General features: G+C 38.3%; 1 protein-coding gene across 3 annotated transcripts in view; it reads right to left on the bottom strand.

Moving 5' to 3' along the window:
- CUL1 (cullin 1) overlaps nt 1–16,509 on the bottom strand; it is a 75,417-nt gene that overhangs the window by 48,128 nt on the left and 10,780 nt on the right. For 2 of the 3 annotated variants that reach the window (XM_063304203.1, XM_063304205.1), the window contains exons 2-4: nt 13,495–13,789; nt 7,835–8,009; nt 429–596 (exon numbers count right to left, since the gene is read on the bottom strand). In XM_063304203.1, coding sequence (XP_063160273.1) covers nt 429–596; nt 7,835–8,009; nt 13,495–13,634 — 483 coding nt within the window. In that variant the 5' untranslated portion in view covers nt 13,635–13,789. The remainder of the gene's footprint in view (nt 1–428; nt 597–7,834; nt 8,010–13,494; nt 13,790–16,509) is intronic. The other variant, XM_063304204.1, reaches the window with a different exon arrangement.

Here is a 16,509-nt window from a genome sequence, read left to right as displayed (position 1 = left end):
TGTGTATGCCATGGAACATTTTAGGACCATGGAGGGGAGAGGTAGCACTTCATGGTATCATTTGAGGGCCAGGTCCCACTGAAGTCTGAGCTTGATGATAAAGCAGTATATGTACTGCACAACACAATACCAATTAAGATATCCAAATTTTAAAAAATTCTGCCAGTGTAGAAATACTTGCTGAGAGTAAGAAGTCAAGCAATTTTTTCATAATTTGGTGAAGGACAGAAAGCTGAAAAACTGATCTTTTCACACACCTCTATGTGCAGAAGCGTTTATTTTGGGTTGCACATAGGCAGAAGGAAAACTTAAAGAGAAAGTAAAAAGACAAGTGGATCAAAAAAGAAAAAACACATATTTTAATTCCCCCTTTAAAACAAAACTGCCATTTTTCCCACTGAACTTAAGTGCCCTTTATGAAAACTTACTGAATAAATTTCATATATTCCCTTCCGGCCTTCATCACATTCACGACGAACCCAGTGTCGATTGAGGTAGGCACAAATCCCATTCAGCACCTTGCTTGAAAACCGATAATCCTCCCATTGTTGAGTGTAGAATTTCAACACGCTCTCATCCATTAAGTCTTCACCATCCTGAAAGAGACAATACACCAATAGAAGGAACTTAATGCCAAATACAAGCAGGATTTGTTCTCCAGTGTGTGCATCGCTTCAAGAGCAAAGTAGCATAATTGACCCATCATTTGTTTGTATAGTAGCTTGCTGGATGGGCCTATGTCAGCTGTCAGTTACTTTGTGTCAAAGAAGAAGCACATTATACCACCAACTTGACATATAAAGAATATAACCATATTTCCCTTCTGTAATCAGTTTTGTAGACTTCGTTTTTTCTTTTTGTAATGTTGGCTGAAATCTTCCTCCATACAAGAGACCAAGAAATCTTTCTACAACACACCAGTGATATTTTAAAATTTACTCTTCAACTTTCCTATGTAGCATTGCCCTGTTCCTAAAAGTAATACCTATAACATTTTTCAACCAGGGTTCCGTTGAACCCTAGGGTTCCACTAGAGGTCACTAGGGGTTCCCTGGGTGATCACAATTTCTTTAAAAAATTATTTCAAATTTGGCAACCTCACATTAAAGAGGTAAGTTTCATTCTTTATTTTTAGTTTAAGAACACTGTTAAAGCATACGTATATACAGGCCTACACTTGAAACGAATATAGTAATTTTGTAACTTGTGGCCTATATTTGAGCCTGAAAGTGCAGGGGTTCCCCGAGGCCTGAAAAATATTTCAAGGGTTCCTCCAGAATCAAAAGGTAGATTGATGGAAAAATAACATTTCACATTCCAAGTCTTATGACATTTGTTAACTATTTTTTTTTTAAAGACTTGGGATATTAGAACCATAGTTTGCGGAAAACTGGTCCAATGGGAGACAACTGACCATGATTTGGGAAAATGTTTGGTGTGGAGGTCAAGCTAATAATTGATATACATTGTGAATCAATCTCTGGATTAAACTACCATTGGAAGAAATGAAAGACCAGGTAAGAGATAGACTGTTCTGCAGAAAATCTGTGTGGTTGCTAGTTGAAAATGATTGAGGGCACATAATCAATCAATCAATCAGGATTAAAAAGCGGTTCTAAGAAGCATACTTCAGAAGATGACATTTTAAAGACTGCCATCTAAGCAAAAATGGCAAAAGTATTCTGTATTTTAATTTAAATATACCAGCAGTAGAAATCTGATCTTCAGCAAAGGATCGTTACCTTGTCGTGGTGCTGGAGCTTGAGCACCTCAATGATGCCAGGAGCTAAACCGTGAACGGCCACCCAAGACGGGAAGGTCATGACAGAGAGGTCAGACTAAATGCGAACCCTGGGGAAGGTAATGGTAACCCACCCCAGTATTCTTGCCGTGAAAACTAAATGGATCAGTACAACCAGAGATATATCGGTATACCATCGGAAGATGAGACCCCCAGGTCGGAAGATGGTCAAAATGCTACTGGGGAGGAACAGAGGATGAGTTCAACTAGCCTCAGACGTGATGACGCAGCTAGCTCAAAGCCGAAAGGACGGCTAGCAGCCGACGGTGCTGGTGGTGAACGGCGAATCCGATGTTCTAAGGATCAACACACCATTGGAACCTGGAACGTAAGATCTATGAGCCAGGGCAAATTGGATGTGGTTATTGGTGAGATGTCAAGATTAAAGATAGACATTTTGGGCATCAGTGAACTGAAATGGACTGGAATGGGCCACATCAAGTGACCACCAGATCTACTACTGTGGACAAGAGGACCACAGAAGAAATGGAGTAGCCTTCATAATTAATAGTAAAGTGGCTAAAGCAGTGCTCGGATACAATCCAAAAAACGATAGAATGATCTCAATTCGAATTCAGGGCAAGCCATCTAACGTCACAGTGATCCAAATATACGCCCCAACCACAGATGCTGAAGAAGCTGAAGTAGAGCAGTTCTATGAGGATCTGCAGCACCTACTGGACGACACGCCTAAAGAGATGTTATTTTCATCACAGGAGACTGGAATGCTAAGGTGGGCAGTCAAATGACACCTGGAATTACAGGTACGCATGGCCTGGGAGAACAAAACGAAGCAGGACATAGGCTGATAGAATTTTGCCAAGACAACTCACTCTGCATAACACTCTCTTCCAACAACCTAAGAGACGGCTTTATACATCAACTTCACCAGATGAACAACACCGAAATCTGATTGACTACATCCTTTGCAGCCAAAGGTGGCAGACATCTATGCAGTCATTAAAAACAAGACCTGGAGCTGACTGTAGTTCAGACCACGAACTTCTTATTGCACAATTTAGGATCAGACTAAAGAGATTAGGGAAGACCCACAGATCAGCTAGATATGAGCTCACTAATATCCCTAAGGAATATGCAGTCGCGGTGAAGAATAGATTTAAGGGACTGGACTTAGTAGATAGGGTCCCGGAAGAACTATGGACAGAAGTTCGCAACATTGTTCAGGAGGCGGCAACAAAATACATCCCAAAGAAAGAGAAAACCAAGAAGGCAAAGTGGCTGTCTGCTGAGACACTAGAAGTAGCCCAAGAAAGAAGGAAAGCAAAAGGCAACAGTGATAGGGGGAGATATGCCCAATTAAATGCAAAATTCCAGAGGTTAGCCAGAAGAGATAAGGAATTATTTTTAAACAAGCAATGCACAGAAGTGGAAGAAGACAATAGAATAGGAAGGACAAGAGACCTCTTCCAGAAAATTAGAAACATTGGAGGTAAATTCCAGGCAAAAATGGGTATGATCAAAAAGAAAGATGGCAAGGACCTAACAGAAGAAGAAGAGATCAAGAAAAGGTGGCAAGAATATACAGAAGACCTGTATAGGAAGGATAAAAATATCGGGGATAGCTTTGATGGTGTGGTCAGTGAGCTAGAGCCAGACATCCTGAAGAGTGAGGTTGAATGGGCCTTAAGAAGCGTTGCTAATAACAAGGCAGCAGGAGATGACGGCATCCCAGCTGAACCGTTCAAAATCTTGCAAGATGATGCTGTCAAGGTAATGCATGCTATATGCCAGCAAATTTGGAAAACACAAGAATGGCCATCAGATTGGAAAAAATCAACTTATATCCCCATACCAAAAAAGGGAAACACTAAAGAATGTTCAAACAATCGAACAGTGGCACTCATTTCACATGCCAGTAAGGTAATGCTCAAGATCCTGCAAGGTAGACTTCAGCAATTCATGGAGCGAGAATTGCCAGATGTACACGCTGGGTTTAGAAAAGGCAGAGGAACTAGGGACCAAATTGCCAATATCCGCTGGATAATGGAAAAAGCCAGGGAGTTTCAGAAAAACATCTATTTCTGTTTTATAGACTATTCTAAAGCCTTTGACTGTGTGGACCATAACAAATTGTGGCAAGTTCTTAGTGGTATGGGGATACCAAGTCATCTTGTATGCCTCTTGAAGAATCTGTATAACGACCAAGTAGCAACAGTAAGAACAGACCACGGAACAATGGACTGGTTTAAGATTGGGAAAGGAGTACGGCAGGGCTGTATACTCTCACTCTACCTATTCAACTTGTACGCAGAACACATCATGCGACATGCTGGGCTTGAGGAATCCAAGGCTGGAGTTAAAATCACTGGAGGAAACATTAACAATCTCAGATATGCAGATGATACCACTTTGATGGCTGAAAGCGAAGAGGAACTGAGGAGCCTTATGATGAAGGTGAAAGAAGAAAGTGCAAAAGCTGGCTTGCAGCTAAACCTCAAAAAAAACCAAGATTATGGCAACCAGCTTGATTGATAACTGGCAAATAGAGGGAGAAAATGTAGAAGCAGTGAAAGACTTTGTATTCCTAGGTGCAAAGATTACTGCAGATGCTGACTGCAGTCAGGAAATCAGAAGACGCTTAATCCTTGGGAGAAGAGCAATGACAAATCTCGATAAAATAGTTAAGAGCAGAGACATCACACTGACAACAAAGGTCCACATAGTTAAAGCAATGGTATTCCCCGTAGTAACATATGGCTGCGAGAGCTGGACCATAAGGAAGGCTGAGAGAAGGAAGATCGATGCTTTTGAACTGTGGTGCTGGAGGAAAATTCTGAGAGTGCCTTGGACTGCAAGAAGATCAAACCAGTCCATCCTCCAGGAAATAAAGCCAGACTGCTCACTTGAGGGAATGATATTAAAGGCCAAACTGAAATACTTTGGCCACATAATGAGAAGACAGGACACCCTGGAGAAGATGCTGATGCTAGGGAGAGTGGAGGGCAAATGGAAGAGGGGCCGACCAAGGGCAAGATGGATGGATGATATTCTAGAGGTGATGGACTCATCACTGGGGGAGCTGGGGGTGTTGACGACCGACAGGAAGCTCTGGCGTAGGCTGGTCCATGAAGTCACGACGAGTCGGAAGCGGCTAAACGAATAAACAACAAAAAGAAATCTGATGGCTTTGCACATTCCCTCTTCCCCTCTAAGGTGGAACCATGAAAAGGAGATGGTTATGTAAAAAGCAAGAACATATTCTTTCAAAGTCTCTCAAAGTGAAGTGCTTGAAATAATTTATAGCATGGTTTAAATTCAAGCATACAACATAATCCAGAGTCTGAGGTTGAATAATCCTATCATTCACATTTGGAGAAAATGAGAATTTTGATTAGTTTAAAACAGGAGACATAGCTTTATATTTCTTCTCTTTTTTCCAACTCAAAATAAGGCCTGGAAAAAGGAAACATGAGTCCAAAACACTAGTATGTCAGTGCACAGAGCACTACATTATAATGTAATTATATATCTCAAAAGAGCTATACAGCAAACAGCTATTTAACCCTGAGAGCCAATGAACGAGGCAGTATTATATAAAATGGCCTAACCCTTAAATTGGCACAGAACTGTGCAGAACAATAAGAGTTGTTAGGCAGCAGGACTCTGCTCACCAAGCCTACCTCTTCTACCACCATTAAGTAATAAAAATGAGGAAAGCTTCAGTACTACATTCAGAGAAGCACCCCAATCCCCCATCATCATTATCCTATTGTCAATTTATATGATCAAGGATTTTAAAAATTTGCCAATAAACATGAATATGAATATGCTAAATGTTATCAAGAGGTGAGTCATTCTTCACATTAAATCTACAGTCTGGTGCTATTTATGTACTTACAATCATCAATCTTCCTGAAGCACCAGGGACATACAAAGGAAGAAGCCAAATATTGCCAATGATCTTAGTCTTGGATTTCTTTTGCCAATTCTTCTATATTTATATACAAAATGATTACATATAGATATAGGTTTCATATGAAGTTCCACTGTAAGCTCATGCCTAATCTTCAGGGTAAGTTAACATTGTGAAAATAAGAACGCCTGGTGTCTTTTATTACTTTTTAAATTACAGTTGTTTTAAGAAGCAGCAGCCACCTTTTTCAGAAAGCTGCTGCCTTCCCAAAGCCCAGCAAGCCTTATCTCTATAAAGAGCTGTTTACCTAGAATTTGCTGATCAGTTGGAATTACTGTAGTAAAGCATAAAGAAAATAGTACACTTTAAATCTGAGTTAAATCACCATTCCAAATAAAATTTTGATCTTTACTCACCACTGTATAAAAGGCTCAAATTATATGTGCATTATACTTAATAGTTCAGCTGGGTTTGTACCTTTCAGAACTTACATATTCCTTTTGGCCTATTGAGAAAAATATTACTCTGAAGTTAAATTACACAAATGTTTTATTTTACTCCTTAAGAACAGCCCTGGTACTTAAAACACATTGAGAGCAGTAACACTCCTTTGGACAAGAGGTGTCTGTATTTTTTGTATTTTCACACATATGTCTCTAAGAATTCAACAGTAACATTTATTAATCTTTTCAGTTAATTTCGTCATTAGCAGTCACATCTCATTCTATTCCAATGCTCAGTACTTTGCAAAATGTTTATTAACTATGTCATTTGTTTAAATGGTAGGACATTAATACGTGTAACTGTAGCCTTATTATCCGCTGGTAATCCCATGCATCTTTTCTGTTGATTTCAAGCAGATAGACTGGTAGGTAGGTAGGTAGGTAGGTAGGTAGGTAGGAAGATAGATAGATAGATAGATAGAGTTTGTAAGTAGCTTTTCAACCCACTGGAGCCCTCAAAGTGATATACAATAAAAAATAAAATAAAATAAATCATAACATAACACAAAAGTAAAGAAATATAAGTCTTAACCAGATTATTTTATTGCTTGTCTACAACTCAGTAGGGGAAGGAGCAAACCTGATTTTCCTCACAGCAGAGCTTCATGTTTCAAGGGCTCTCCCTCCCCGCCCTTTTTTTTAAAATACTGTACATGTATCTTTGTCTTTCAACAAAGAGAATTACAGGTAGTCCTCATTTAACAACCACAGTTGGGTCTGGCAACTTGGTGGTTAAGCAAAATGATGATGATGAATTGTATCTACATTCATTGGAGAGGAAGGGATTACAAGAGAGTAAGCAGGCACACAATGGGGAATACACACTGAAAGGAATGCACTAGGCCTAGCTGTTTGCCTAGGGCACTTGTCAGCCCTTAGGAGGCAAACAAAAGCCTTCCATCTGAAACTGATTAGGGTCTTGTCAATTTCAGGCAGCAACTACAAGCTGGCCAGAGGATTCTAATTAAGTAATTAAGGTCACAGAGCTAACCTTGTTAACTTGTGATTAGCACCTTTTGGGGAAAAGAAAGGCATCTTAGAAACAGAGTTTGTTTAGGCAATTTCTCCACTCTGCTGGGGTGGGGGGGGAGGAAAAAATGGGTCAGGCACAGGACAATGCATACAACTGTAATGTTGAACACCTGACTGAGAGATGCTGTGAAGGTAAAAAAAATGTGGGCATTGGTTGCAAAGTTACCTTTTTGTCATCACCGTAACTGCAAATGGTTGCTGTCCAGGGCAGTCATTACATGAGGACTACCTGTATGTACATGTTTTATAGGAGAGACACTCTTTCAGATACAGCGTCTTCAAGATATTTAGGACCATCAGTTAAATATGAATTAAATTTGGTATTACACTAGCTTCCAAAGACTTTGCAAAATGGACTATACATCACTTGTTTAAACAGTATTTCTGACTGTTTTGTTATTTTGATTGCTTGTTCCCTTGACTACTTTACTGAAGTGCACTTCAGAAGTGCATTAGACGGATAAAAGAAATATTCTGACAATCTCAAACTTGTGATTTCTCCTTTATGGAGTCAGGCAGCATATAAGTTTAATTATCATCATCATCATCTATGCTGATTTTAAAACAGAAGTTACAGAGTTACATCCATTTTTGTTTTTCTGGATGATATAGTTATTGTCTTACCTTAAGGAGATTTGTCAAGTAATTCTTCAGAAATTCTTTGAGTCGTTTGTACAATTCCAAGCCAACAAACTGAGCTCCTCCAGGTGTTTGGCCTTTTTTAGATTTAGAAGTGGGTACACCAGCTCCTCGTGCTTGATTAGACTGATGTACACTAGTGCAGTAGTTATAAACATGACTGATAGAAGAGTTAAGGAATATGTCGTATGCTACATATTACAATTAAGCAATAAATGAATAATGCATACTTTCCTAATGCATACATCCCCACTACTAAATCACTGAAATTAGACCAACGAATCAGCCATTACTATTTTATGTCCCACTGATTTTCAATGAGCTGCTTTGGATTCAACAAATGATTTCTATAATTGTTACAATATCCCTTGTAAACGTTATTGTCAGTACTCTTATCCCTCTAAAGCAAATGGTGAGGATAAATAATGACTCGGATGCAAGTTCATAACAGAGGCATTAACCTGGAATTCCTGATTCACAAGTTACAGTACAGCCAATTTAGACTGGTTATTTGAGATGTTTCTTAACAGTGTTGGACAGATGATACTGGAAAAAAGCTCATCATTTTATGGGAAACTAACAGAATTAGTATCTGCCAAGGATGTTTCTGCCTTGCAATTGTAGAACTTTCTAGTTCTACTCTTTGTATGACTACCAATGAGCAAGATCTCTATATAATATACAAGTAACAAAAGCTAACAGAACATGATGGAGAAATATATCCAATTTATTTTCTTTTATAGGGAAAACAATATAAGAAATCATACATATTTACCATTTTCTATTATAGCAGAGAAAACTTTGGGTGATTGAATAGATCTTTGCAATCTTGTTCTAGAGACCAACAAGCTGCTTAAATGTCCAGAGATGTCTACATGTCTTTAAAGCATGTTGCAGATTTTTTAAAAATCAAGATATTCCTAGCATTCAATGACAAATAGGCTGTTCTCAACAGATTTTATATTTGTCTGTCAGGGGACATTCTTATATTCTGTCTGGCTACAAGCTTGCCTGCCCACCCATGTTTACTGAAGGAGCAGAAAAAGAAATACAGGAGCCAATGCAAATTCAGGGCATAGACTGTGGAGTCCTTGGTGCTCTCTGAGCCTTGTTGTTTTCTTGCGGACGTTTCATGGCCAGACTAGGCAACATCTTCAGCACTGTGCTGAAGATGTTGCCTAGTCTGGCCATGAAACGTCTTCAAGAAAACAACAAGGCTCAGAGAGCACCAAGGACTCCATAGTTCAACCCTGAGCTACAAATATTCTCTTTGATTGGTATCAGGGCATAGAGAATGTATGGGCACTCAACATTTGGGGAGGCAGTAGGTTAGACATTCATAGGGCTTCAGGTTACCCACTTCTGGCACATAAGTACTGCTAGGATACAGGACTGGTTTGCTTTTTAGTACTACTTATGTAACCACCCTGCATGGTATAAATACCAAAGGGAAACATGGATAAGAGAACTTTCCAGCAAAGTTTACAGCCATGTAGTTTTCCTCTATGGCTAAAGAAAGCCAGTCAACAAGCATCTTATCTTCAGCTAGTGAATTGGCTGCATGAATTTTTGAATTGTGGCCATGATCAGGACAACACCAGCTTAAAAGAACATTGCTGATTTTGAACACTAGCTGCTGCTTTCTTCCTTCTTCAATTTTTACCATTTTGAAGTTTCACTGAAGTTCCAGCCCATCCAAATACAAACTAGGTGGGAAGAAAAAATCTTGGAAGCTATCCCAATGTGAAACAAGAAAATAATGATCACTTTCTAAAATAATTTAAAATTTATAAATGACAAGAACTATAGCATATATTTCAGTGTAATCTATTAGAATAGTGTTCTCTTTCTTTTTGTTCAATGTACTTGTGCAACTGATGTTTACAGTCTTCTGCCATCTGTTCTACTTCTACCTAAGTCACAGTTGATTCAAAATAATATACAAAAGGCCCAGCACTGAATGGGCAATTCTGTAATGAAATAAACTGCGGCCAAGCCAGAAATCAGGAGTTATATAAAATGTTCCATTTTATAACAATCGAGGATTTGTGTGAAAAAGTGCCATTCAGTGAGCTTCATCTCTGAGACAATATGCAACCAACCTAAATATAGCATTAATTAGGGACTGAGAGCCAGTCTGATCTAGTAGTTAAAGTGTTAGACAAGAAGTGGGGAAAGCTATTCTAGTCCTAGCTTAGATAGAGAAGCTAGATGGGGGGCTTTGCACCAGTCACTTTCTCTCAGCCATAGGAAGAATGCAATGGCAAGTCATTTCTGAAAATGTTGCCTAGAAAGCTACGTAAACTTGCCAGAGGTCAGGACTGAGTCAAAGGCACAAATAAATGAATATATAAATCTAGATAATATGTTGTGTGAAAGGTCCCCTATGCAAGCACCAAGTCATGTCTGACCCTTTGGGGGAACGTCACTTTCGCAACGTTTTCTTGGCAGACTATAGAGCGGGGTGGTTTGCCATTGCCTTCCCCAGTCGTCACCTTCCCCAGCAAGCTGGGTGCTCTTTTTACCAATCTCGAAAGGATGGAAGGCTGAGTCGACCTGAGCCGGCTACCCAAGAGAGAATCCAGCTTCCGCTGGGATCGAACTTGGGTCCTGGGGAGAGTTTCGGTTGTAATACTGCCGCCTAGCACTCTGCGTCACACGAGGCACTTAGCAGAGTATTCCAGTTCTCTTTTGGATGTATGGAGCAAGCTATCCTTAAGGTAGAACTTCATTGAGATAATCAGTGCCGGTTTGCACACCCAAAGCTGGTTCTCACTCAAACTTGCTTCTACTCTGCTTGGAAAAGCCAGTGATAAAGTCATAATTTTCTACAGTTAAATGTTTATGAGAATGGTAGTCTTGACAATAAAACCCAACTTTCCAAACTTTGCAAAATTGAGCAAGCTTATCCTTCCCATTAAAAAACATGGTTTTGAATTTGGTTATTTTATTTAAATTGAAAGGTTCAACTTTATTTTATTTGACATACAAATTAAAATGTAATTATTAAAAATAAGTGGAATAATTATTTCTCGCCTAATCCTAACCTGGTGAAATCTTTAGTCATATGTATCATATTCCTCTAAGCCTGTAATTATAAACTTGAAGTAAGCTTCCTGAACTCAGTAGAAGTTATCTCTAAGTAGAAATGCATAAAACAAAGATGAAAAACAGTTTATATAAATTTTTGCACATGTACAATACAAATCAAATAAAGATAATTTCTGTTCCAAAACTAAAATATGAAGAAAGTTTAATTTACATATGACTAAAGATTTCACCAGGTTAGGATTAGGCAAGAAATAATTATTCCACTTATTTTTAATAATTACATTTTAATTTGTACATCAAATTTAAAAAATAAAGTTGAACCTTTCAACTTAAAAAAAAATAACCAAATTCAAAACCATGCTTTTTATGGGAAGGATAAGCTTGCTCAATTTTGCAAAGTTTGGAAAGTTGGGTTTTATTGTCAAGACTACCATTCTCATAAACATTTAACTGTAGAAAATTATGACTTTATCGCTGGCTTGTCCAAGCAGAGTAGAAGCAAGTTTGTGTGAGAACCAGCTTTGGGTGTGCAAACCGGCACTAATTATCTCAATGATGTTCTACCTTAAGGATAGCTTGCTCCATACATCCAAAAGAGAACTGGAATACTCTACTAAAGATATAAAAGTACCCACCAAGCTATGGACTCTGAATTTTAGACTTTCCCAAACCAACATGGTTGATTTTTAAGGTCCTTGAATCTGAAACTGCTGAATGCTGATCCCCACCCTGACTTTATCTACATCTCCCAATACATAAGAAGTAGCCACTTTAATGCATACAGCCTGAAAATGGCAATGGACACAAACAGTGCACTCACTATAGAGAAGCTGACATGCAGCAATCTGTTTGGGGGAGCAGTTTCTAGAATAAGGGTATAAAATAGATGCCTTAGTAGCTCTAAGGTTTAAGAGCTTAGAGCTTTTTGGTTCTACTCTCTCTTCCAGGGTAGGGTGGGGTGGGGTGGGGTGGGGTGGGGTGGGGTGGGGGGATCTTTAGAAGTCATAAAATGGATGCTGCCTGCAGTCCCTGATACATATTATTTGCACCCCTCCTTTAGCCAGTCCCCAAAGAAAATGCTATCTGAAACTGATGGCATTTGCTCTGGGGCATCCAAGCATTACCTTCCCAGACCCTCACATATTTATCAACAGAATCAGCACCCCGACCAACAAAGAAGCTCTCCAAGTTAAAGAGCCACAAGTAGTGGATGCTTCCTAACTACCAGGAAACCTAATTTATCTGCAGCCTGATTGTGGGTGCATCTATTGCTTCTCAACCACTTTAGAAGAGTCCAACATCTAAGCAAATACAACTCTAATTTCTACATATACAAACAGTTGGAGGCCTACAAAGAGCCTCCCACTTTAGCCAGCCAGCCTTATAAACTGTAATGGTATGTGGGAATGACCTTGGGAGACAGGAGGAAGAGCCACAGAACAACCATCATGCAAAAGTTATCTCAGTGCAGAAAGAAAGAAAAGGGGCATGGGAAGCATCTCAGAAAGGACCCTCCCTAGTTTCCTGGAAAGTAAAAGTAAACGGGGGAGAAATACTTTCAGACTTGCAAGACTGTTACAGTAAGCTTACAATAAAGTTAGTGTTGGTACTCATGGTTTGTGCTTCTTGTCTGGACTACCTCAAAGGGTTGACATAAACTCAGTTTTAGCATTTGTGTTATAAATTGCTGAATTGCAATTCCAAACAGCCCCCACTAGTCTGGCAAAAGGCGAGTGATTCTGAGGACTGTAGCTTAGCACCATCAGATAGGCCACAGTCTCTCCAATGTAATCTTTCAAAGGGAAGCTTCAGGTTTCAAGGATAATACATTTTATACTTACTCCTACCCTCACTCCAAGCCTCTGGTCAAATTTTCAAGTGTTTTGCAATGGGAGGCAAAAGTGGACTGCAAATTCTCTGGAAAAGCATACCACTCTCATTACTCCAACCAAGGTTGTTACAGCTCACCTCTGCCTATGTAGCTGCAAACAGTATCTTCGCAGAATTTCCCTCACAAGAACTTGACTGGCCCCTCTTATAGAAAACATGCACTGGAGTTCCTTACACCAACATGAACCCCTATTCATCACTACAACATATTGTAGAAAGTGTGCAATGGCAGCTTCCTGGAGATGTCCTGACCACCAATGGAAGACTGCAAACACGATGGTGATAATATAGCTGAAGCAAAATATTTGGGTTGCTTATTTACAAAGTTGCAGTTGAACATTAATATTGAGAGCCAGTAATTATACACATTAAAATGTGACAACAAATAATTCAGGAAGAAACTTTATACTTAATTACAATTTGAAAATATTAAAGAGAATTAGTATGTCTAATTTTACGAGTCTCACATTTAAATATATTGCTCAACCACTGAACCAAATGGTTCAAGTAAGATCAATCATCTTTACTTTTTTTTGTACTTATAATATAAATTGTGGATTTCATGCATTTAAAATCAGACTGTAATAACACATTTTTGAGAAGTTAATATCCCAAAGCTGCCATTGCTTCAATTATAGAACAGAGTAAGAATATGATGACACAACCATTAAAAGCCACTTATTTAGGAATACTTGTTAGGATACGTGTAGAGTTCCATATATCTGGACTTTGCCATGCTTTGCCTTGTATAAACTTGTTGAATGCCAGCTCTTAGGTCATCCCATATCTGGTCAAGACCAATTTGTTTAAGTCCATGAGGGTTCTGACTCCTATTTGATGACATTTTGAATTTCCTGTGAAGTCTTCCAGTGTAGCAGCAAGAAATCTAGTTAATCCTCCATCAGAGGCAGAAATAAATCAACATTACAAATTCTATCACAGTCACTCAGAAGAAAATGCTTTTTTCATATGAAGGCTGTTATTGTCTCACAATAAACTCTGTAGGGGAGGAGAAAAAGAAAACGGGAATATTTATTCAATTGCATACTTAAATTTAGTAATAGCTAAAAAAAAAGAGTTGTAAAACTGTAACATCATATGTGAATCAGTCATGAGACCCTTACAAAACGTTTCCTTAGTAACACACTATTTGGGGGAATGGGTGTCTGTTAAAAACAAATCTGAAGGTATTACACACACACATACAAACTGGGGGGAGGGGGGAAGATAGTACTTCTTTCTGGCAAGAGACACATGAAAGGAGATGAGAGAAAAAGGTGTCTCCAGCAGACACTGGTGAACTCACAGAGAGGAAACCCAAACAACATGTGCCAAGTTGGATGAGAAGTGCAATGCTGTTCAATGGCTTGTGAGGGAGATGGGGAAGATAGAGAGTAAAGGAGCTAAAAGCAGCATCCAAGGGTCCTGGTGGTAACTAGCAAAGAACAAGAAGTAACATTTCAAAAGTGGTACAGAAGAGGTGAAGAGCGCACACATAGGACATGCAAAGGGACCATTTGGCTTGGAATCTCCTCTCTCACTCCTCTGCTTTGAAGATGATGAAGGCAGGTAGAGGGATGGAGTTCATATGTCTTTCTCCCATCAGGACAGTGAGCAAGGCCACATGAGCATTTAAAAACTAAATAAAATGCTGATGGAGAAATGACTTGTCCAGTACTTTTGGGGGGGGGGGGAGTGAATGCAAATTTGTTCCACTGCCTCCAAAGTCTATTAAATGAGGGTCTGTTAAATCAAGGTTTGACTGTTTTGTTACAGCACTACAAAGAGTCATGTTACTAAATTACAGTAAAAAAAAAACCAAAGAAATTGTAGTATTTTAAAATAATATAACCTTCTTTCTCAAGCTGTCACTGTTAGCAGGTAGGTCAGAATGCAATATAATGCAAAAAGAATAAATGTAGCGATCAGATAAAACTGTAATTGTTTTATATAATATTAGGGCTGTGTAGCCTTTCAAATCCAAAGGCAAAAAGGTTCTTCAAATTCTGTGGAGTTGCTCACACACTGCTTGTTGACAAGTCAGTTGCATCCTTTCCAGGAAATGTGTGACTCATTTGGTTTAAGGAATTGCAGATGGATTCTGCATGCACATACAGGTATGCTTCAAAATGCCCTTTGAATAGGCCATTTATATCTGAAACGCTGCAAACCATTTTGTAATAGAGCATCCTATAGCGTTAGTATGTGAATCCACAGCAGTGAGTTAGCTGGCTTCATGCCATTTTCATGTATCTGATTTGAAAGCATTTGTGGATTACAATTTAAGGGTTCAACAATGATGTATAATTCATAACATCTAACTAACCAGGTTAACAGTATATTGGCTTATTCCAAGCAACAGAGGTAAGTAATCAACATAGATTTAACCATAAGTAACAGGATAAGATTTTGGTCCTGGCTACCATCAGTACTAAAAATTTTCATAATAGCCTGTTAATTTATGGCTAATTTGTAAAGGCAAGAAAGTAAAAGAGCAGAGAATAAATGTCTAGAAGTGTTCCTAGTTGGTATTACAAACATCCCAAATCTATTTATATAACAAAGTGTCCTGAATATCATTTCATGGGGTGTTCGAAAGAGATTTCCTTCCTGCTTGCTAATGCCATCTTCTTTAGTAATCTGGGAATATTTACAATTTGCAGCTAATTGAGCAAGTGATCATTTTCTACTCTGTTCACTGGGCTATGTTCATGCTAGAGCTAAATGTGCTCAGTTGGCATATGATTTTCACTATCTGTTAAGTAAGGTTGGGAAACTAAGAAGAAAAGAATGGAACATCCTAAAAAAGGGTGCAGGTAATTGTCTGGAACATTTATGGTTGCTGCACTCTGCAAAGTTTTGTTATAGAACCATAATGCTCCCAAGCATTTACTGAAAATTCCATATTTAACTGTTACATAAAACCCATAAATGGATCAACAAAATTTATAGAGACTACTTGTACAAAGTTTAGCTTAAATTTTATCCAGAATATGTTCAATAAAAATGTATTCAAATTATATAAGCACACCCTATCTTATACATTCAGATAACATACACATTACATAAGACTTATAGACATATTAGCCCACTGTAGATGCTAAATGCATTTTTGTAAGTCCAAATCATGCTTCGTTTATACAAACATGTATTAAAAGCATATTATTTTTACTGTAAACTACCATCACTGAATTTTTAGTCTGCTTCTATATAAAGCCTTGAGACCACCATTAACCACTGGAATATTACCAAGATCTTTGTCAAATTGAGAGATTAAATAGTGTGGCAAATCTAATTTTTATGTTTTTAGCTAAACATATAGTTTATTTACACACAAAAAGCCCAAACACAAATCTTTCAGTAAAATAAAGCAAACATTTATAAAGTAATATTTGATACAGTGATAAAAGTGTTTGTGTATCTTTCAGAACTATCCATAATCCTGCAGTAGTGTGATCTACAATGTGATAAGAACATCCAAGGTGTATTAATAGATAAAAAGAATCTGGATAAACAAACAACTGACAAAACAGTGTGATGCATTGTGTCTTTATTGAGCCAATATTTCTGTCTTTAACAGAAAAAGTATGTCAAACCTTCTGCTAATATTAAGGGGGTAAATTGCATGTTCCAATCACTGAGATGATAATCAGATATAAGTTTAAGAGTCTCTCTCCTCCAAAATTACATTAATAACGTTGCTTTAAGTTTAGCAAAGA

Source organism: Candoia aspera, chromosome 4 (genome assembly GCF_035149785.1).
Source record: "Candoia aspera isolate rCanAsp1 chromosome 4, rCanAsp1.hap2, whole genome shotgun sequence".
In the NCBI taxonomy this organism is placed as follows: Eukaryota; Metazoa; Chordata; class Lepidosauria; order Squamata; family Boidae; genus Candoia; species Candoia aspera.
This window is presented reverse-complemented; position numbering and strand designations above follow the sequence as displayed.